The sequence below is a fragment of the Rattus rattus genome, chromosome 3 (assembly GCF_011064425.1).
Source record: "Rattus rattus isolate New Zealand chromosome 3, Rrattus_CSIRO_v1, whole genome shotgun sequence".
Taxonomy (NCBI): domain Eukaryota; kingdom Metazoa; phylum Chordata; class Mammalia; order Rodentia; family Muridae; genus Rattus; species Rattus rattus.
Genome location: NC_046156.1, coordinates 134,720,326 through 134,744,571, shown reverse-complemented (window position 1 = coordinate 134,744,571; position 24,246 = coordinate 134,720,326). Strand labels below are relative to the sequence as shown.

Genomic DNA, 24,246 nt, shown 5'->3' with positions numbered 1-24,246 from the left:
ATAAAAATCAGAAGTAACACACACACACACACACACACACACATCAAATTCTAGTTCCAAATGACTGAAAAGCCAAATCCCCACCATACAGATGATTATATATATATATATATATATATATATATATATATATAAAGGATATAGATATAAAACTGTCTAAAGAGGAGAACTCTGGGCACTGTGGCTTGTCACTGGAAACAGTGTGTCCTTCAGTGAGTCTAGTAACCATTTCCCCTCTACTCTCAGAATAATCCACTTTCTTTAAGCATCAAAGAACACAAAAGATTTTGGTTAATTAGCTCTGCACCTCAGCTCCAGAGTCCATTCCTTCCACTGCTGACAGATCCTGTTACTCAGCTCAGGCCTCCGCCCCAGGGCCTTCTGCACACATGCCCTCCTGAGCAGCACTTGTCTGTGTGCCTGGCTCCTGCTGGTTGGACTTCTCAATTCCTCTACTTTCTTACTCATCTTCCGGCCAGCCGGCGGGCCTGCCTACCTTCCTTTCCAAGGCATTTATTTATTCAGCACCACAATCAGATGGTGACCTTCAGCAATCAATAGCGTCTGTGTGTTACTGAGCTGTGACAAGAAGTCTCTACTAGGAAACTGTCCTTCTCTGTCTGAAGTTATACAGTATAGTAAAGTGTGTGGACACTCCTGCAGACCCGTGCTTAGCTGTTGTCCTTACAATTGTCATGTTTTCTTTCCAGACAGAGTGTCTCAAGGTCCCTCACTGTCTGCAGTGTCTGGCTGTGGTCTCTATTTGTTCCCATCTGCGGGAGGAAGCAGGGAGACTAAAGTTTCTAGTGTGTGTGACAGCGATTGTTCGTGTGCACAGAAGGTGCTAGCTACTCAGCTTTTTCTAATTCCTATTTTTCTCATAAAGGATCCTGTAATGATGTTTTGTGTGTAAACCCTTCTTACGGAGCCTGACTCCCTCACTCCTCAGAGATAGGGCAGGCAAGTGAAAAAGCTTGTGTCATTAGTGTGTGACACACAGGCCTTGCTGGAGAATACAATTCCTATGAGTAAATTAGTTTCCAGAGTTGTCTTGGGAGAACTTCCAAAATACAATCTAATAAAGGGCCAGGAGCTACAGCTCAGTAGGAAAACACCCATTCTGTGACACTGTTGGAAATGTGCATTTTCTTCACACCTGATCCCCCTCTGGCCCTTGTCTCTGCCTGCACCCTCCCCCACCCCCCGTAGAAGCAAAAGCAAAGTCCTTACACTGAAAACTCCAATAGAGACATCTTCTAGGGCAACGATTAAGTCTGGAAGGCTGCACCCAGTCTTCCTTTCAACCTAGTTAAACCTGATGCACTGTACAGGGAGCCATCAGGCTGAATGAATACTAGCATTTAGGATATAGGAAAGAGGAGGCATTTGGACACGGGAAGGAAGCCAGTACCTTCATTAGATAATTACTAAAAAGCTCACCCTCTGGCCAAAGTACACGAAAACCCAACTCTCTTCCCAGTACTCAGATGGGCTCACTCTGGGACACAAAGCGAGTTACTACTCATTTCCCAGCACAACAGACAACAGATTGAACTTGTCTTATTAGAGCTTGGCCATCATCAAGTTTGGACTATTGAAACTTCCCAGACTTGTTCTGGTTTTCACGCAATGCTGCTTTCTGATACAGCTTAGAAAGCTGAAGGCATACAAAAGTTCACGTTTTTATCAGAGAGTACCCCGCTCCATGGCATAGCCATAGACCAACCAGCACCACCAAAGCAAATGAGCAAGGGTACTGTGTCCAGGCATCCTTTCTCCATATTTCTGGACCAGAAAATAAAGTGGAGAAGAGTAGGTGATTTTTAAAAATATACTGTTTTCCCCCTCATCATAGTAGAAAGTAAATAGGAAATACAAGTTCTAGGCTAAGAAGAGAAAAGGGCTGGAGACAGCTACACTGAGCAGCAGGCTCCTGTCTTTCCCACAGGTACTCCCTGCTACCCAAGCCACACCCAGGGCACAGCTAGGAGATCAGAAAGGTCCTTCACAGAAAAGCCCTTGGCTCCCGGAAGACACAGTCGCCTGCTGCAGTAACCCACAAGGGGGCGCCCTGCAATCACTGCCTCGGTGCACAAGACTTCCTAGGAAATTACTGCTCGGGTCTTCATTTTTATAAAGTACTTTAAGGTTTTAGCTCTAGCTTAGTCAATTCTGTACGGAACAAAGATTGAATAAAATTTCTAAATATTTTCTATATTCTAATTTTTCTTCCCCTTCCCCAGTTTTCCTTAAAAAAAAAAAAAAAGTGCAAGCCATATCTAAAAGTCATTTCAAACAGGGTAATTGTAGTTATCCTACATCTATGAGACACGTTTTTCCTAAGAAGAATTTTCCGTCTTAGCATGTCTCAGCATGTACAGACAGACAAGCACTGCTCCAGGCTGCTGTGAGCAATGTTATCCAGCCGCCTGTGCTGAGAATGGAGACAGAATGCAGGAGTGGGTGAAGACGGGGCTGAACCCCTGCGGTCTCCAGCTCCGTAAGGTAAAGCAGATCACTTAAGGTCTCTGCATGCCGCTCAGCTCTTTATCTGTAAAGGCTTCTGAGGACTGAAGGCCGGCAGCAAATGAGACAACGCACACAATGTCTCTACAGTTTTGGGGAAAGAAGCGAGCGCTCAATAAATATAATTATAAAGCATAAATTATATGTCTATTACAAATGCTAATTATAAACATTAAGTACTTCAAAAACATAACCTTATACTTTTAACTTTTAAGATTCGATTTATTTTTTATGGTTATATATTTAATATTGAAAACCATTGTGTATGTAAGTACTTCAGAACTAACTGCAAATTTACCAAATTTCAAAATACTCTGATAGAACATCAAATGTATATGTACTAAAAATGTTACTATGAATAGTAAGTGACCCACTCACGATCTCAAAGTAGAGGAATTCTACTAAGAACAAACTGTATCATCAGTATGTTCCTCTTAAGCAACTCTTATATCCCTGGTTCACAGAATTATTGATCATTCTGATGACTTAATGATTAAGTAAGAGATACAAAGTTCTTTGAAACTCTTCTTTTTTTGGGGGGGAGGGGCTCAAGACAGGGTTTCTCTGTGTAGCCCTGGCTGTCCTGGAACTCACTCTCTGTGCACCCAGGCTGGTCTTGAATTCACAGAGCTTAACTTGGCTCTGCCTCCCAAGTGCTGGGATCAGAGGCAGAGCCAGCCACTACATGAAATTTTCAATTCCCTATTAGCCAGCTGGGAGAGATGGGGAAGGAAGTACAGTACTCAGCAGCGACTCCTTCAAAGAACAGTTGCAAAATCATATCAGGGTGAAATTCAGCCTCATAGCTCTGTAGAGTCCAGAGGGCAACAACCTTTAAACAGGATTAAGGTCCAATCCATACCAGCCTGCCTAGTTTATGCAACAAAGCTACTGAAGATAACTATAATACTGGCTTCTTCCAAGTCTGGGACAAAGCAATGAGAACCAATGGTTCTTAAGTGCAGCTATCGGAGAACATTCTGGAAACTAGCATGACATTTCCTAATGCATCAACATGGCAGTGCTCATCTCCACATGAACCAATTGGTAAGGGAACTTCCACGAATAGGAGTAGGAACTGGTCACTGGCAGGGGAAAAGGATGTAGTGTGTGTGTGTGTGTGCGTGCGTGCGTGCGTGCGCGTGTGTGTGTGTGTGTGTGTGTGTGTGTGTGTGTGTGTGTGTACACATGATGGTGCCAGACGACAGCTTGCAGAAATGATTCCCTCCTTCCACCATGTGGATACTGGCAACTTAATCCAAGTCTTCCTGCTTGTCTGCAATCCCCTTCACCTACTGACCCATGTCACTGGCCCACTTGTCTTCTTTTAGTGAACTGTTTTGTGAACAAAGGTAAACAGTATTTCAAATAAGCCATTTGCACTGCGCCATGCTTCCATGCACCATACTTGCACAAAGTTGGCTCTCTCCTTCCACCACGTGGGTCCTGGATACTGAACTCAGCTTGGTGACAAATACCTTTACCAACTATGCCATCTTGCCATGGTGAAAGGAAACAACCACCGGCCAACACACCTGAGAACTATGGGGAAATCTAAGGAGACGCTGTATGTTTTCAACGGTCAGTTGCTGTAATGAAGACAATGTAAAGAAGCCTGAACCTGGTTAATAGTTAATAAAGATTATCTTGAGGAAGTGCAAATAAGACCCTGTAAGTGTTGAGGTTTGGTCTTTTGGTATGTATTGTAATGCTAAATACTGGTGTCCCAAGGTCAAGAGAATCCACACACAGACCCAAGTGACACTGTAACCCTGCCTCCCAAGTTATCCCTCATTGGTAAATAAAGATGCTAACAGCCTATAGCTGGGCAGGAGAACAGCAGGGTTTTGGGGTTCTGGGCTGATGGTCGGAAGAGACCACAAAGAGAGGAAAGGGTGCCAATGACCAGCCTCAGCTTGGAGGGGTATTTGAAATCAAATTGTGAGTACAAGCCATTTGCCTATAATCTGCTCGAGACAGCTTTCCACACTGCTCTATGTTCTGCTTTCTCTGGAGATCTCTCTACTTTTCTGCTTGAGATAGTTCTCCTGCTATTCTAAAATTTCTTCAGATAGCTCATCTCTTGTTTCATACATTTATCCAGTTATTTACTTTAAGTTCCCTTTTGATTATCCTATGAATCAGCATTTCATGACCCCAGTTCCTTGAGAAGGTAAGCACACGCACTTTTTTTTAAAAAGTATTGCAAAGGAATTCAGAGATCTGCCTGCCTCTGTTAAACACGGATAATAAGGTAGCTGGATGGAACCCTACCCTGAAATTACCATTTCTAACACGCCTGAACCTAACCTTACTATGTCCCAGGCTGACCCTAAACCCTGGAATCTGCCTGCCCTTGTAAGCATAAACAAGGGTCCTCCTGTGTCCACTTCCTTAGTCCTGGGATCTGAGGCTTGTTTTCCCATAGCTTGCTTTGCAGGAGGGGGCTAAGGATCTAAACTGATGTGGCAACCACTACACTGAGACCCAAACCCAAATCAACATGGGATTCCTATCATCATGTAAATAAGAGGACCACATATGGTCAGTAGAACATAAGCTCTGTAGGTTATTTGGGAATTAGGCTTCCGCTCACTGAACGTAAGGACGGAAACAGAAAGGAGCTTGCTTCCCTCTTCCTTATCCCTGGGTACTCTGGACGCACAAACCTGAAAATACCTAGTGCAGCAGAAGCTGTCACAACACAGGATGCGCATGTAGAGGGACAAGCAAGGAATGCCATGTTAGAGAGCACAGGCCCCAGGGCCACCCGACGGCCCAGCACTTCCTCACTGGCTCCTTCTCTAACTAATATGCACAGTGATGCTCTTATATGAAAGAAGCCATTTTTTTAAGCTTGTAAACTATGCTAGTACCCAACAGATATCTTTTGAGTTCCAGAAGACAAGACAAAAGATAAAGTTCATAAAATAAAATTTTAAAAGAAACTGCTTGAGAAAACCTTTAGAGAAAGGTACCTGGGGAAATGTTTACATTCTGACATAAAGATATTAGGGAAAGCTCATGAAGAATGAAGGCTTTACTGTGATATTTCTATCTCAAAAGACCAACCTCAAACCCAGAGACTTCGGTCAGTGAAGCAGACTCCGACAGCAAAGGTGCCAGGCTGGTCCCACCTGCACACTGATTCCACATCTCTGGCAAGCATGTCTGCTTTGAGGATGTGAATAAAAATTCAAAGCGTCTCCAAATTTAAAATTTCCCAGTTGCTTATAAATAACCGCAGGACTGACTTAGTATAACTTAATTAACAAATACATGCTCTGAATAGAAACCTATGACTTTATATAAATGACTAATTTCATTATATCACAGATTTAATCTCTAAATAACTCAGTAGTACCATAATTTAGCACATATTATGAGCAAGGAAAATGTAAATTCCTTTGCATGAATTTATACATTTAATATCTGATTATTCCTCTGCAAATAGTTCTAGTTCTGGTGGTGAACTCTGACAGGAAAAGATGTTTAGAGTTCTTGATGCACATTACTGCATTGTCCCCTGAGTCTGAAACAACTTTAATTTTCATTCCCGTATCTTAGTTATTTTTTTAAGATTTGTGTGTGTATATATATATATATGTGTGTGTGTGTGTGTGTGTCTGTGTGTGTGTATATATATATGTATATATATATATGCACACTGTAGCTGTCTTCATATGCGCACTGTAGCTGTCTTCATATGCACACTGTAGCTGTCTTCAGATACACCAGAAGAGGACATCAGATCTCAATACAGATGGTTGTGAGCCACCATGTGGTTGCTGGGAATTGAACTCAGGACCTCTGGAAGAGCAGTCAGTGTACTTAGCAGCTGAGCCATCTCTCCAGCCCCATCTTAGTTAATTATCTGTTGAAGTTTCTAAGTTAAGGGAATCTGTTTGTTTAGTAAGGCTGATAATTTATTAGTTAGTAAGTTTCTGTGCTCAACTGATTTTTTTTTCCTTTCTTGGAGACAGAGGGCAGCTGAGGTCATACACCCCGGGTGTCCTTGTTTAGCATGTACCTGAAACTGGCCTTGAACTCCCAAGCTCTTGCCTCTCCCTCAATTGCTAGGATTATAGGTATATATCATTAACTGATTTTCTTCTTTTTTACCGCAAGCCTACTCCTTTAGCGCGATTTATTTATTTATTTTTGAGACAGGGCCTTGTTCAGTAACCCAACCTGGCCTTAGGCTGGTAATCCTCTGGCCTTTATTCCTGAGTGCTGGATCACAGACATAAGCCACCATGTCTCTTCAAAGTAAAAACATGCTGATACTAAGGGAAAGTATAGAAAGTGTATTTATAGGCTCAGAGAATAAGGATTATGATAAAAGGTCAGCTAAGACAAAAAACTTCTGGGTGTGGGAGAGATTAACACTGAGGTTCTTCTTTAAAAGTTTGAAAAAGCAAAAACAAAAAACTAAGTGGACTCCCACCTTGGTGTGTTTGCTCACCCAATTTGGGTTGTAGCACACCCTTTCTGCCATAGGAAATTTCCTTGCCAGATTGCTTTGAATTTGTTTCTGTTTCTTTGTGCTACATCAAGATATATATTTTTGACACATAGTAAACAAATGCTCTAGCACTAAACTACACTCCCTAAGTCTCTTCATTAGATTAAAAAAACAAAACAAAACTAAATCAACAGCAACAGAAATCCTTCAAAAACTTTGGAGCCTATAATTGTACCCACAATTGGTAGCTGTCTGGCTTAAACTGGCTGACAAGAGAATTGACCTTCAGTATGTGAGCCTAAGCAGGGTTTATAATGAGTTATACACAGAAGAAAAACTTATTACCACTATAGCGTCTGGATGTCTCATTTCTAGGAAAATCCAGTCAAGAAAATTTCCTCAATATAGAGAAAGAAAAAAAATATATATATTTTTACAAGTTAAAAATAGCAGCAGTACCTGAGGACTACTCAGCAGATGGAGGCGTGGTACAGGATGTGCAACTACAGACTAGCCACAGCTTACGTGCGCTCCAAGCACACCGTGCAGCTAACCTGTTACTGATGCTTTCCTGTATCTTACCTGCTCCCATTGAGAAGACCTGATCCTGGACACTAAGTAGAGAACACAAGAGACAGAAACCCAAACAGGAGAAGTACGAAAAATACCAGAACAGTGATTAATGAAGGTTCAAGGAAGACAGAGGGCAGATAAACATGACTGCTACTTAAGAATACAAAATACGGGGGCTTATCGACGGGAAGGGGAATAACATTTGAAATGTAAGTAAAGAAATGTATCTAATAAAAAATTTTAAAAAAAGAATACAAAATACATAGGACTTAGTAACAGGTTTAATTTAAGCAGAAAAGGGTAATAACAGCTTTGGTGGTTTGCATATGCTTGGCCCAAGGAGTGGCACTATTTGGAGGTGTGGCCTTGTTGGAGGAAGTGTGTCATTGTGGGTGTGGGCTTTAAGACCTTTGTCCTAGCTGCCTGGAAGCCAGTCTTCTCCTGTTTGCCTTCAGAACAAGATATAGAACTCTTAGCTCCTCCTGTGCCTGCCTGGGTGCTGTCACGTTCCCACTTTGATGATAATGGACTGAACCTCTGAACCTGTCAGCTCCAATTAAACGCTGTCCTTATAAGAGCTGCTTTGGTCATGGTGTCTATTTATAGCAGTAAATCTCTAACTAAGACAAAAGTCAAGAATTTTACAGTAGAGAAATTAACAGAGTTTAGGGTAAAAGCAAAGATGTGCATAGCAAAGAGGGTTGAGGAGTTACACACAGAGAAAATTTTAGCTGCAATGAATATATCTCACCTACAGCCAGAATTTAAATAATCCAGGTACTTTTATGTCATTATAGAAATAGTATTATTTTAAATTAGAGATGTAAGAGAAAATATATATCAGTCTTTTAAAAGGTTTGGTATTCCTGAGGGTTCAAACCTACCCTGCAACTACTACGTACAAGTGCCTTTGTCAAATCCAAGACTCCAAGGAATCACTGTTGATACAGCTGCAGGGTCTAAGCAGAAGGGCCCTTCACGAGGTCGACTGAATGAACCCAGCTATCTCTACCTTGTATGAGGAGATGAAACAGTCAGCCATCCCTGATGGCTGTGTGGGTCGGGCTTTGTGGAACATGCATGCAGGCCTAAGGTTATGCTTTTCACTTTTCATGCCTTCTGACAATCTTCGACTCCTAAAAGGATTGCCACACATCTTGCTTCTGTCATTTTTACATTATGTGTTGTTTCTTCCTGGCCTCCTAATGATTGAAGAACTTCCTAGTATTCCATCCCATTAGATACTTTGAGCAATTTGATTATCCCTATATCTTTCCTCACCAAAATTTACCATTTTGTTTCCTATTTAAAACGTCCAACATCCTTTATAGCAATCTTATTTCCCAAATTCTCTCCTTTACTAAGTTTACTGAAATTTTGGGGGCCTAGGAGAGAAAAAAAAAAAAAAAAAAAAACCAACCCTAAACCAATGAATCAGAGCCAGATGTCTCCAACAGCCTGAGGATTTTACAGCAGATTACCCCACAACTTTAAAAGACTGGTACTTTTACTGCTGCTTAAACTTCCAGATCATAAAAATGGAAACAAGCAAAGCAATTTTATAAAGGAAAAAAAAATCTTTTAAAAAGCACACACATTCTCACTGGAGTACCAGTCAGGAATAAGACCTTTTATCAAATAACACCAACAAGAGTGCGCTCAGTGAGGCTGGCTGCGTAACTCATCAGTAAGCTGCTTTCTGAAGAAAATGGCTGCACTGCTCAGTCAGGAGGGAGCAGAGAAGCCTGGTCCTACAGAAACCTCTCCTTGCAGATCTCTAGTTTATTCTTTATATTGACTAGCCATAACTCTTCCCTTCTATTCTTTTTTCTCTTTTCTTCCATTCTTATTAATGTATGTAATATAATTTCATTGCTTTTCTTCAGCTTAAAGCAACCTTACATTCCTAAAAAAATATCAGTTTCCCAATATATGGATTTTGTCCGACAAACTCTTTGAGATGATGCCTTACTCAGGCGTGATCTGGTTGTAACTGTTCTTTCATAGCTACACAGGCAGTACAGAGACCAAGCTGGCCTTAAGAACAAGTCTAACCGTGTCCTGTTTCCGCACAGGCAGCCTGGAGACTGTATGGCCTTAAGAACAAGTCTAACTGTATCTTGGCTCCTCTCCTTCGACTTTCTTTCTTTCCACTGCTATCATTCCATTCTCTTTTAGCTTCTCCTTCAAGAGAAAATGCAGTGTTTCTGTTCAGCTAGCCTCCTTCTCATGGCTCCTCCTGTCAGCCTCTTGTCAAAACTGCTGGGCTGCCCTAGCCTCAGGACGCTCGGAAGCCAATGAGGCTGCCTTGGAAGCAAGTGCGCCCACACAGCTGCTGCTCCAGTTGGACAGGGAAGATACAAAGAGAAAATGAAAAGTTTCTTTACTGGCAAACTGGTAAGTGCCCCTTCACAGGTGGATGTTTTGCCTCTCACTATCTTTGCTATTTTCTCTTTGACTTTGGTTTTCACAATTATATTATAAACTACCTAAACGTGTTTTTCTTTCAATGTTACTCTGCTTAAAGCTTAAAAAAAACAAAAACAAAAAAAAAAAAAAAAAACCCTTCTTGATGTGTGTTTTAAAAGATGGCTTATCCATGACAAGTAGTTTTGAGTCGTTATTACTGTTGGAAGAAGTGATTCTTCAAGGGAGCCCCAGTGTCCCTGTATAATCGTACTGGCTGTACCAAGGATGGAAAATCCCAACTGCTGTTTCTCTAGCACCTGTTCCCGGGATCATCTTTATAGCCTGCGACCACAGGCACACACTCAGTGCTCGGGATATGTCAAAGTCAGGATTCATTTCTAACTTACGGAGCACTTCGGGCTTCACCTAACACAGATGCTGTATCAGCAGGGCCTTGCCCTCACCCACGCACACTTACTTGGTTATAAAGCCCTCTTTCTGCTCCTCTAATGGTGAGCGTGCAGCGGAAGCTCTGCTCACCATTGGATCCCCTTTCTAAGAGTCAGCAAATGACTCACAATGCCGAGCTCACCTCTCCACCTCATTTATACCCTGAATTGTTTAGGATGTCTCTCATAGTTTGCACTCATTTTTTTAATGTTGATGCACAGTACCAAACCTTACCAAATGAGTTCCAAACCAGACTACGTTCAGTGTTTAAGATCTTTAAAACTTGTTTTTCCCCTTCTCTCCACTATGATCTAGACACACATGAAATGTTTCTTTTTCAAATAGTCATTCTATCAGTATGTTTAAATAAACAAAAAAGATGACACTTCATTAAACTTCTGAAAACCTATCATCACATTATTAAATGAAATATGTCAGCATTGTCTGAAGTCATGAAGAAAGATATAAAAAGAAACACCTAAAACCTAATTTAGCTGGAAATGTGGCTCAGTCGGCGAAGTGCATGCTTGGCATACATGAAGCCGTAACTTTGGTGTCCAGGACCTCAAAGTCCAGGCACCGTAGTCCACACCGGTAATACAGTACTCAGGAGGGAGATAGAGGCAGGAAGAGCCAAAGTCCAGGGTCATCCTGAACTACACGGTGAGCAGGAGGCTAGCCTGGCCTCCGTGAGACCTTGAGTTAAAAACAAAATTCTAATTACTATTCTCTGCTAGTTATCTCTATTTATCAGCATTATCTAGAAAGATACCATAATTTATGACCTAATGCTTTCAAAAAGTTAAAAGATAAAATAGCATTTTTTCCTCCCTTGTATTTTTTTCTCCCTAAGAAACTTAAACGCTAGGAAGACTATAGCATCTAAATCATGAAAACTATAAAAAATTTAGTTTTGAAAGTATGAATAAGATACATACCATGAAAAATACGGAAGTCAATGTACGGGTGGGAACCTCTTCTTTCTGTCTCAAATCCTGCTCGGCTCCTCACTCGGACATCTCCTGGGCAGAATCAGGAATAGTGTAAGGTTAGAAAGTCCCACACACCAGCAGGGCCATGTGGGGTCCTGCTCCTCCAGTGCAGTCCAGCCCAGGGAAGCCAGTGAGGGAGGGAGGGTCCTACAGTGACATACAAAAGAGAGTGAGTGCTACAAGGAAACCCATGACTGTTAAAAGATAAAAGCAAACAAATGAATGAAAAGGTTAAGAAGTGACTGATTTGGAGGATGTAATAAAATTTCAGTATTGAGTCGTAAGGCTGGGTTAGGAAGCTTAAAAATAATATTCCTTAATAATTATCTATATTTTAAAAATCATTTTATTACTCTGATGTGGCTGAAACAGTAACCATAGAAAGCCAGTGGGAAATGAAATCTGTTTCCCAGAGGAAAGAGCCACTGTGAGAAGCAGGCATTTACCAGCGTCTGCTCTGCCTGGGCTGCCTGCACAGAGACAGGAAACACGTAATAATCTTATAATGCAGTAAAGTCACTTTGCAGGACGTTTGGTAATCTCTGTTCTCGCCCGAGGTCTTAGCAAGTTCTCAGTCTTTTGTCTCTATCTGTTTGATGCTGTTCTTACACGATTCTCGGTGATCTAGCACTCCTCAGTTACCAAGGGCTCTGCATTACTGGCATTGCTGAATTCTGTAACCAACGTGAGTAAGAAGAGTCCCAGCTCCCATTCTCTGGATGCAGAAATTGGGTTCTGGGAGATTAAATTGCATTTCCATGTCTGTGTTGCTGCAGGTGACAAGACAGTCCTTAAAGCCACGGGTTCCTTTCTGTTAAAGCTGCTGTACCATCCAAGTTCATAACAGCAAGGGGAGCCTCCTCAGAGTCTCACAGCCCCTTCCTGTCCTCCTGAAACTCGGACCTTCTTGGAGGATCTCCTTGTTCTGTGTTCTTAAGGAAGGCTCTCTCATGTACTGTGACGCCATCTTTATCTACCAAGGTCTCTTTTGCATGGTTACTCCTCATTGTGACAAGGGTCTGCTGAACACGTTAGACCCAGGACATACCAGTGCACAAAGTTTACCTTCCCAGATACAAACAAAACAAACTCACAACTCCTTTCTACAGAAGAGGGTCAGAAGCTATAAAGTAAGTTAAGAGGAATGGGGAATGGAGGGGTGGGATGGGGCAGTGTCATCATGGGAAGCCTCACTGAAGAGGTGTCTAAACAGGGACCTGGTGAGCTGGTGAGCTGTATGACTATCAGGAGAAATTCCACGCATCAGGAAGAGCAAGCATGAACACCAAGCCAGCAACACACCTAGCATGTTCACACACAAGTAAAAAGGCCAGTATGGCAGGGGTTCTGGGAAAGGGAATTTGGGAAAGTGGCATCAAGGAGGCATCAGGGCTGGATCACTGGACCTTGGTACCTAATGTGCCAGATCTGGCTGTTACTCTAAGTCTGAAAGTCATCGGAGTATTCTGAGTTAGGATGACTTTATTATGTATTAAAAAAAAGTTTACCTGGGTTGTGTCAACACAATTCACAAAGACCAAGTAAAGAACTAGTGCAAGATACAAGGATTGGGTGACAATGTGATCAGGATGGTGAGATGCTAGTCTTTAAGGTACCCACAAACAAGACTTGCCAATGAACTAGAGTACACAGGACTCAAGAATCACTGCACTTTGCAAGAACTGAGTTATACCTACTGAGATGGCAAGACTACAGATGTGGCAAACAGATCTTCTCAGGCCTATTCAAAGTGTGAAGTATCCACACCATACCCACCAAAACATACCCACAGAAACACAGTAAGTATGTCTGCAGCTTTGTTTCAAGAGATGGGGAGAGGAAATGCAGAACAAACACCTACTGTACTAGAACAGAACGGAAGTGGGTAAGACTCACAAGACACAGAGTCCACCAAGGAGGAAGGAGTAAGAACAAAATCAGAACCACAGGAAGCAACGGAGGTAGATAAACTGTGAGGGCTGGCTCAGTTCTCAGAGCTGAAGGAACAAGTCTAACCACGAAGAGAAAAGTTAGGAGCAAATATGCCTACTGAGATCTAACTGCATGTTTAACAGTATGAAGTAGAGAGCATGGGATGAGTCTGAATGAAGAGATAATGCCAACAAAGTCAGGAAGAAGGAACCCACATGCGTACATAGCTAGTTATACTGACTTGTGGAATTAGGAAACGTATAAGGGGCTTAAGTTCTCTTAGTAAGCTACCTGAGCACAGAGTGAGGACTACCATGATCATGTATTCTTGGACTCCTCATTGTAGGCATAATGCTTTTGTGCACCATGTAAAGGTTGTCCTTGTTATTCTTTTTTTTTTTTTTTTTGTAGGTCAAATGGTGAGTTTATTCCTTTGTTTCTATCACTTGTGTTACTGTAAATCCTAAAATAACAAAGTAAATAATGAAGTGAATAATATAAATTTAAAAGACAGTATGGCGGCCAGAAAATAGAATATTTGATATTAAACTGTTGAAGGTATATTTTGTTCTTAAGTGAACGTATACATCAGTAGGAGGTATCAGAGAGGCAAAGGATTTGAAAGTAGCATTTACAGAACAGGTAGACACAGGAGGTCTGTCTCAGTCATGCAAATGTTGAAATGAGTAAGAGTATTGCTGAAGTGGTAATTAGTGAGATAGTGCCATAGTGACTGTGGGAATATGGTCACCCACATTTCAAGATTCACGGTCCTGCTTTTCTGAGGAATGAATGAACTCCTTAGGTCACACGTATTCAAGCAACATAGGTCCAGGTCTGATGCTTCCAGTTTTGTGTAGATTTTACATGGTATTAAATACCTCCCCAAAACTATACAATTAAAATTTATTTTAATATAATTTATCTTCTCTATAAATGACAGGGATACATGTGCCACAATGCACGTGGGGAAGCCAGAAAATAACACGTGGGCGTTTGTTCTCTCCTTCCACAGTATGGGTCCTTCAGACCAAATCAGTTTATTGTTTGCCAGCAAGTTACTTTTCCTTTTGAGTTGTTTACTGGAGCGGATAGTTTTATTTGAAAGAAATTAATTCATCAAATCAATTTTTTGTTCTAGGGAACAAAATTTTAGTTCAAAAATTTGGACTTTGATTCATGACTTCACTGTTCAGAAAATGTGAGAGTCAGATAAGTATTATCTGTGTTTCTTTTCCAATTTTTAACTTCTGGATATACATGTTAGCACACTGTTAAAAGCAAGACATTTATAAAAAATTGGATATGCACTATTAGGACATGGAATTCATAAGTACCACTGAATTATAATCTCTGAGCATTAATGCTTCTCACCAGTGTGGTCTTTCTCTCCTTTACACTGGCTTATTCCCATTCCATTCTTTTTTTTTCTTTTTTTCAGAGCTGAGGACTGAACCCAGGGCCTTACGCTTACGAGGCAAGTGCTCTACCACTGAGCTAAATTCCCAACCCCACACTGGCTTATTCCCATCCTACTCTCTCATTATCTCTGCCCTTGTTGATTTTAGCATTCTAAACCATCTGCCCTGCTCTGTGCTTTCTAATAGTCACTAGAGAGTGGAATTGTGGTGAGGCGGTAGAGTAGACTATGGATGTTACACTTTATCAAGATTACCTTTCACATTTTACAAAATATTATGGTAGGATACTCAAAATGATGAATAGATTGTGGTTTTTATACTCATGTAAAATTTCTATTGAATTTATCCTCTCTATACTGAAAATCTATTTAGTTACAAAAGTAGACTCCATGTCTATCTTAGGGTTTGCTTACATTTCCACAGCACTGTTCATCTTTGAAAGAAATCACGACAGAAGCTCAAACAGGGCAGACACCTAAAACATGCAGGACATAATGTAGAGGCCAATGAGGGTACTGCTCATTGGCTTGTTCATCATGGCTTGCTCAGCCTGCTTTCCTATAGAGCCCAGGACTATCAGTCCAGGGATGGCCCCCACCTATGGGCCGGGCCCTCCCTATTGATCTCTAATTGAGAAAATGCCTTGCTGCTGGATCTCATGGAGGCTTTTCTTAACTGAGGCTACCTCTTTACTGATCACTCTAGCTTATGTCAAGTTGATTTAAAACCACCAGTATTCTGTGATTCAAATCTAATAGTGTTTCCGTCTTCTAGCCGCCTTTGTCTCTTGCTTGACTTTAAAGCACCACACTGTCCATTCTTTTTTTTTTTTTTTAACTTAGGTATTTCTTATTTACATTTCGAGTGTTATTCCCTTTCCCGGTTTACGGGCCAACATCCCCCTAACTCCTCTCCCTCCCCTTCTTTATGGGTGTTCCCCTCCCCATCCTCCCCCCATTGCCGCCCTCCCCCCAACCGTCTAGTTCACTGGGGGTTCAGTCTTAGCAGGACCCAGGGCTTCCCCTTCCATTGGTGCTCTTACTAGGATATTCATTGCTACCTGTGAGGTCAGAGTCCAGGGTCAGTCCATGTATAGTCTTTAGGTAGTGGCTTAGTCCCTGGAAGCTCTGGTTGCTTGGCATTGTTGTTCATATGGGGTCTCAAGTCCCTTCAAGCTTTCGGTCCTTTCTCTGATTCCTTCAACGGGGGACCTATTCTCAGTTCAGTGGTTTGCTGCTGGCATTCGCCTTTGTATTTGCTGTATTCTGGCTGTGTCTCTCAGGAGAGATCTACATCCGGTTCTGTCGGCCTGCACTGTAATGCTTATATCAAGAATCTCCTGTGCCTGAGTTTGTGTAAACAATTTAAACCATTTATTCTCTGCCTTGTCAATAAATGCTGATCACGCAGTGGTTGGGCAGAAGCTTCTACCAACCAGGGGGAGGGGAAAGCAAGGGAGATGCAGAGCAACACAAGGAGGCGAGGACTCAAGAAGACACCATGAGAAAAAACACCAGAGAGCCAGATCAGTAATACACAAGTACCATTGGATGGGGCTGGGAGGTAGCCAGGTTAGCAGAGAAGATTAAGGTAGATCATTTAACTGCTCAGCTATTAAGGTATAGATTGAAATAAATCCTGGTTTCTCTATGTGGTTACTGGGGACTACCAAAGGTAAAGGAATACAACTGCTGGATTAACTTTATTACTTATATTTATATTAAAAATAATTCATTTTACATACTATGTTGGTATGCACTTCTTTAATAGCAGTTGGCTGGCCTTTAGCATCATTAGAAACCTATTTTCCATAAAGAATGTTCTAAAACAGTTAAAAGCTGTACCCTAAAAGTACTGCCCTATTAAACAGACCTTTAATCTGTCTTAACTCTAAAATGTCTCTCTTTATTTATCACACTCAATATTAGTTTTTAGATGTTAAAGTTCAATTTCTGTTTCAAAAAGTGATGAAAAGGCTACATAAGCAAAACATCTCATCTCAGATAATACAACAGCAAAACTAACTGGTACTGATATAAAGTTGTGCTTACCTAGCATACGAATATATAACGCAGTCTGATCAGAACTGTCATAGGAAATAGCTCCACGTCTCTGAAAAAAAAAAGGTGCATATTTTAGTACATGATAATGAAACGTGATCTAAAATTTAATTCAGTAAACATGCTTGTATTATTACATATAATTAGCAACACGTTATAGCAAAAAATGTTGAATACACAAAATGCTCCTGCTCTGGAAATCTCTAGCTATAAGACAGACAGATACAGCGCAGCTAAGAACTCCTAAGAAATGGGCACAGGAGTGAAAGGTTTGAGATGGACACACAAGCTGATCTCTTGTGGGTGTGGGATGCTGAGGATGGAACCCAGAGCCTGTGGCATGCTAGGCAAGCACTCGACCATTAGAAGTTGTCTTCTAAAACAATCACAAGAGTTACTCAAGGGAAGGAGAGGGCAAAGGTCAATCTGTTGGTGTTTCAAGTGCATCTTCCCCAAGCCCCAGGCCCTTATGTATTAGAGGCGTGAATATTCCAGGTCCCACTCACAAGTTCTCCAGTGTTCCTCACTGCACTGGAAGTGAGTCCCAAACCCATGTTCTGGGGACCACGGCCTCTTGATGATCTTACCCTACCACACCCTTCACCACTAGGATGTAGTCACGCTGTCCTCCTAACTTTACCACCATACCTAATGCCTGCCTTCACAGTTACTGTTCCCCTGCCTGTGCCAAACACTGCCATCCCTGTTTCTACCTCTTAGGCCGCAATGAAACAACGTTAGGCATTTCCTGATTACTAGATAAAGCTGTAACCATCTGAAAATCACACTTTCCTGCAGTGCCTCCAGGCTACTGCCTTTAAAGCAACACATTTTATTAACTGTGTATAAACAAACGAACAAACATAAACAACACAAAACAAAACAAAACACAAGCCAGGCATGGCAGCACACACCTTTCATCCCGGCACTTGGGAATCAGAGGCCGCTCAGCCTCCTTGTAGCACGTGGCTAGTATTATCCTATTTGCTTTGTATTAAAATAGAAGTTCCACAGGAGCTAGAACTTTATCTGTGTCATTCACCACAGTGTTGACGACTCTGAAATATGACCTATCACTTAGTAAGCTCTAAATAAATACTTTGTTAACAAACGCACTTGTTGCAAATAAAATGTCTGAACTAAGGAATAAATGAAGTTACTGTCAGAATTGTACAAGTGAAATACATTTCAAAATCTGGATGATAAAAGTGACTAAGTCTCTGATTAGTATTTAAGTTCTGCACCAGCAAATGCCTAAATCATTGCTGGCTACTCCAGACCCAGACCAACTCCCAACACTCAGAACAGCACTAGCACATCAAACTAGAGAAGCCGGTGAAACGGCTCAGTAGGTAAAGTGCTTACTGCCAGGACTGATGGCCCAAGTTCAAGCCTCTAGAATCACAGGTAGGAAGAGAGGACTGATTCCTTAAGGCACTGTCTGACCTCCACAGGCATGCGGTGGCATGGTGAGTGTGCACCCACACTTGACTACAGTAAAACTGTTTGTTTGAGACAGGGTCCTACTGTGAAATGACGGCTGGCTTATATGTAGAACTTGATGTGTAAACTGGCTGGCCTCAAACTCACCGAGATCTGCCTGCCTCTCGAATGCTAGGATTAAAGGTGTGTGCTACCATGCCTGGCTGGGTTTTGTTTGTTTTTGTTGTTCTTTTTTTGTTTGTTTTTTAGCAATTAATAAAATTAATTTCTTTAAAAAGCAGTAGTCGTCATCGGAACTGGTGCCACGATGTACCAATCTGTACAGTGATGTGACACCATAAAGACCTGAGGAGACAACTGAGTGGGGGGTTTCTGGGACAACACTATTTAATAAAAAAAAAAAAAAAAGAAGGGAAGAAAAGAGGAAGGGTTCACAATCTCATCAACAAAAATTAGCACACTGAAGCTGTGTGATCAAAGTTCTACTCATAAGATTAATGATCTTCTACCCCACAAAACTCTGGCTGAGATTTACAGGCACGTAACATAACATATATGGATCTATAAATCTCCAGGGGGGTAAGAACATCAACTTAAAAAATAATTATGAAAAAAGTTTACTTTAAGAAATTGCACGGAATTGATATGCAACCCAGTGTGTGTGTGTGTGTGTGTGTGTGTGTGTGTGTGTGTGTGTGTGTGTGTGTGTGTGCGTGTGTGTGTTTGTAGACTGGGGGTCAACCGCCAGTACCTACACCTCAGGCACCGTCCACCTTGTTTTAAGAAATAGTCTCTCACTAGGCCTGGAACTCACCAAGTAGGCTACACTGACTGGCCAGAGAACCCTCAGGGCTGAAATTTCAAGCAGGCATCAACACGCCTGAGGACTGAATGCAAGTCCTCGATGCTCGCACAAGCATTTTACCACTCCAGTTCCAAGGAATATTCTTCTTAATGCTTACTTATCATCTAAGAAAAAAAATAGGCTGAAACCTTGTATGACTTAATCCTTTAAAAGGATCATGAAATGTAGAACAATCTTTCAACCAAAACTAAACTCTTTCAATACTCTTGTCCCCAAGGATATCAAAGGATAGAAGCAATGAGGATTTTTAATGCGAAACTTTGCGTCTTTTAAATTTTATAGTGTGTATAGTTATTATATTTCACAAAGTAAATAAAAAGTACAAATCATCTAAAAAAATCTGCAAAGAAAGTATGATCTCACATAGCAAGGAACTAATTCATAAGGAATACATCCCAGGCCCCGCAGCAACAGTGGGTAGGACTGCTGCTGTCTCTGAGTGAGCTGGTCGCTCCGGGCTGAAAAGCCACTGCTCTCACCCCGTGGGAAAGATGCATCTTCACTATCAAATATTTGTTAAAATCTGGGCAAAAAAGGTAAAATTTAATGTAGCTTAATTAAGTATATTTTGATAATTACTTAATAAAATATTCAATTTGTTTTGTTAAAGTACTTAATATAACTGGCCTAAGAAATAACCTGAATCCCAAGATACCTACCAAATAAATCCAAATGAAATTACATTAAAAAAAATCAACTTTGAAAATAAGTATCTGAACCCACCAATACATACAAGTCACACATCAACTTCCTTATAACTTACATTTAATGAGTATCACCAAGTTCTCTCTCTAAGCAATTTAGTTAATCTAAAGTAACTCATTTTGAAAAATGTATTACATTATGAATTAGAATACAGATTTATTCCACTTAAGAGTATCACCTTAAAAAATGTGCTTTATACACCAAGACACAAGCTTAACAAACATTTCTTGAAAGATCATAAATTTTAAGGCCACATACTGGTAGACTTTTATTTTTAATAAAAATAGAAAAACAACTTTTATGAAAACCCAGAGTCTACATCGGTCCTGATGTCCTCCGGGCTGCTGTCCACATTCCCATTACACTTCTCTAGAGAATAGAAATAACCAAGGCTTCTACTCGTGACTCTTCTAATTTAGCCATCCTGGGAACAGCTTGTAAAGCAAACTAGTATAGGTCAAAACATGGGCGAGGCCGAGCTAATCAGCAACCAGCGGGCACAGCATAAACAAGTTAAACCGTAGGCTCCCAAGAACCATGGCTGTTCAGGACCGTGCGCTCTGGAATAGGTTGAGTCATTCTTCCATAAAGACTTCACTGCAGGTAAGTAACAGAAGGTAGACATTGTCCCCAATATTAGTTAACACATAACTTTTAAAGGCAGGCATGGTAAGAGTAACAATAGATATTGCTCTAGATGTCGTCGTACAAAATCTTACGTAACCTACCCAAGAACTCTGTAAAGTAGTCTTTCTTCCCACTTTGTACACTGGTAAACAGAGTTAATACATTCAAACACAGGGGTCTAAGTAAAGGTTCTGGAAACAACATACATAAAAATTATACCATTCATGAAACAGATAGAACATGGCCAAAATGCCAAAACTATTTTTCCCAATGTATATAACAAAACAAGCTTTGTAGAATACATGTCTCTTAATATGTAGTAAAAGACAAGCTTTTGGCTGCCTAAAACACTGAGTTGTTGTGAACAATTAAGCAGCAGGCTTACTGTGTTGCTTGAAGGGGAACGATAACTTTATAGGCACTTTCTGTTGCTTAGCAAACAAACAAAGGCAGTCTTGTGAGTCTTAATTAATATTTGCTTTCCTAATAGAGAAACAAAAGGAGCTGATGGTAAATGAAAGATATAACTGTTTCTGTGAAAGTACAGAAAATAATTTCAAACATGTCAACTTAAGTGTCGTCGGCTTTAGGCTCAGGTCTAGGCTGCAAGTTGGCTGGCTCGCACACTACAAGCATTTCTCAACTGAACTGAACTTCAAAGCAACAGCTCCTAATTGTATTTTTGTGAATGTGTTTTAGCTACAGTCCAAGAAAAAGAAAAGGGGACATACAGCAGGATGGGTTTTGTTTTATAAAGCTTGTCATTGTTTAAAATACCCTCAATAGTTGCACTTCACGCATAGAAACATCAGTCAACCCCTTTTCTCTGAAAGGAAATATTTAAAGCACAAATACTCAAAAGTCTGGCTTGTTTAATTCTATAAAATCTTCAAAGTCAAACTCCTTTAAAGGAAGGGCATTGGGAAAGCCTCCTTGCTTCTAAAGAATGGTATCATAAAGAGCCCACAAGCGCAATCATGTTAGGTAAAGAAATAAAAACCAAAAACCCGAATCCCACAAAATGCAACTTTAAGCCTTTTCACTGATAGAACTAAGGGTTCCTTGAAATCAGAAAGATTAAAATCAACATAAATAGAATGGATATTTCATACTAATCAAATAGTCAAATTAATGATTAGTGTCACAATGCTGAGAGCAGAGATACTCTACCTTAGAGGTTATCCACTTGATCAGAACCAAAGCCAGACACCAGATCAATGTGATTCCCATTGGATCAGCCAAAAGCGCACCACATACTCTCTCCTTAAGGAGTCCAGTGAATAACAGCCGCCCAAGGCAGAAGAGAGGGACACTGACTGCCTTGAACCTCAAGCAGCTGCCTCAGACAGTGATCACCTGACTCCTCTGGGAATGCACGGCCTGTCTAGCCTTTCTGCCCAGCACATGCTTAATGCCACAACCCCACCACTTGGATAGAGCAGAGGAAATAGTACTGGAAGACAGACAGGAAAAATCTACCTGGTCCAATAATCTCATAAAAGGTCTCAGGCTAGCCCAAACATGTCTATAATCTTTGTTCTACAGAGTACTTTAAAGTAATTTTTAAAAATGTTTGGCAAGGCTAAAAATTTCCTCATTCTTTTCATGGAGGCCACTTCTGCAGGCATAATACTCCAAAATATTAGAACATTTTACACTTTACCCCTGAGTATTGAATTTCTTCAAACCTTTGCTTTCTTCCAATATCGGTTATTTTATGACAACAGCTGTAAACGTGATCTGTGCCATTGAACCTTACTGATAAGGTCATGTATTCTCACATAATAAAAGATACCTGTCCTCAAGTCCTAAGACAGTTTAGTTCTGTAATATTCAGGGTGCATGTCTTACTTTTGTGACTGCGAGTGAGCTGTCCAGAACAAAGCTTATCTCTCTTCATCCATCTACGCCACCTGCCAGAGCATCCAGCAAGTTACTTTTGATGAAGAGCCTCTCGTAAACTCTTAGTCAAGAATTCAGCAAATACTTATTAAGCTTCTGTTAAGTAGCAGGCTCCATGTTAGTGACAATGTTTAAAATCACAGTGATCGAAAATATGGCTCCTGCCTCCAGACAATTATAATCCATATTAACCAAATCCATATTAACCAAATGGCTGCAAACAAACACAAAACTACTAGAGACAAAAAAAAAAAAAAAAAAAAAAAAGGGAAAAAAAAAACCCAAAACTGAGTAACTCTAGTGCAGAGAGATGGGTCAGGATGGGGGCACAGGCCAGCCCATGCAGAACTGTTGGGAGTCTTGTGCTAAAGCATTTAACACTTCAGCCAGGATAGTTCAGAGGGGTTAGGGGCTGGCCGGGCAGTTGGAACATCATTGCCGAGGCTCCAGGAAGAGCTGATGACAGCTGGACGGACAGAAATAAACACTCAGGAGATAATAGACTGTCATAGACTTCAGTACACAAGGAGACAAGATCATCTGCATACTCTACCTTACAAATGATAGTTAACATACTTGAACAGAGTTCAAATAGTAATTAATGTAATTTTTGTTATCATTCATTCCTCAGTACAAGAGGCTTATTTGGCTTAGAGATAGGGGGGAAGGGAGGAGGGTGGAGGAAGGGAGAGGGAGAAGGGCAGAGGGGAAGAAGGAGGAGGGGGAGAAGGATGAGGATGAGAATGAGAATATATGTAGGTCAGGGGATATCACTCAAGTGTCCAGGTATGTGTTCTCTTCTAACTTGCAAGAGTGAGATTAAACTCAGGACATTAGAGGTCTTCACACAAGCGCCTCAATACACAGAGTCATCTCATTAGTATTTAAAAGAACTTAATTCCATACCAATCAAAAGTAAAATACCCATGAATGCACATGTTGAAATTATGGTTTTCTTAAACTGAAATTATTCATAACACAGAACCATAAACTTCACACATCTTGCTATAGCAAGGCACAATAACAAGATGTAATGCAGATTCTTATGAAACTAGGTTTGACTCTTGGGCTCTCTGATGTTCTATGCCAATAAGGCTCAACCATCAAGATCAAAGAACAGAGGTGCAGCAGAGAGCATCTTGGTATTCTGCTACCCACGCAGAGCCAGGCACCTCTATGATGCCCAGGAGTTCTCTCTTAGCACTGTCACACTTCTTGCCAATCAGCTGCTAATATGGCTCATTTAAAGAAGCCAAATCTAAAATCCCTATTTTTCACACACTATTTAATGTTTAAAGTGTCTTTGTTTATGGTAAACACATGAATTTGCATTTTCTTTCAAACTAAAAGAGAAGGGCTGACAGGAGAAGAGAAAGAATCAGGATTCAGAAACACTACAAAAAAGAGTAAGAAAGGTAAGGTCAAAGTTCTCTTATTTAAATGAACTTGTTGGGATTATGCTCCAACATAATAACAAGGACATATGCTCCACTATGTTCATAGCAGCCTTATTTATAATAGGCGGAAGCTAGAAAGAACCCAGATGACCTTCAACGGAGGAATGGATACAGAAAATGTGGTACATTTATACAATGGAATATTACTCAGCTATTAAACAGAATGACTTTATGAAATTCTTAGGCAAATGGATGGAACTAGAAAAAAAATCATCCTGAGTGAGGTAACCCAATTACAAAAGAACACATATGGTATGTACTCACTGATAAGTGGATATTACTAGCCCAAAAGCTCGGTTTACTCAAGATACAATTCACAGACCACATGAAGCTCAAGAAGAAGGATGACCAAAGTGTGGATGCTTCAGACCTTCTTAGAAGGGGAAATAGAAATATTCCCAGGAGGATATATGGAAACA

General features: G+C 40.8%; 1 protein-coding gene across 2 annotated transcripts in view; it reads right to left on the bottom strand.

Moving 5' to 3' along the window:
* Positions 1 to 24,246, bottom strand: part of Pde7a (phosphodiesterase 7A) — an 85,492-nt gene that overhangs the window by 20,079 nt on the left and 41,167 nt on the right. The window contains exons 1-3 of one of the 2 annotated variants that reach the window (XM_032898612.1): positions 21,639 to 22,504; positions 16,820 to 16,880; positions 11,362 to 11,445 (exon numbers count right to left, since the gene is read on the bottom strand). In XM_032898612.1, coding sequence (XP_032754503.1) covers positions 11,362 to 11,445; positions 16,820 to 16,880; positions 21,639 to 21,698 — 205 coding nt within the window. In that variant the 5' untranslated portion in view covers positions 21,699 to 22,504. Of the gene's footprint in view, positions 1 to 11,361; positions 11,446 to 16,819; positions 16,881 to 21,638; positions 22,505 to 24,246 lie in introns of those variants that run through there. The other variant, XM_032898611.1, reaches the window with a different exon arrangement.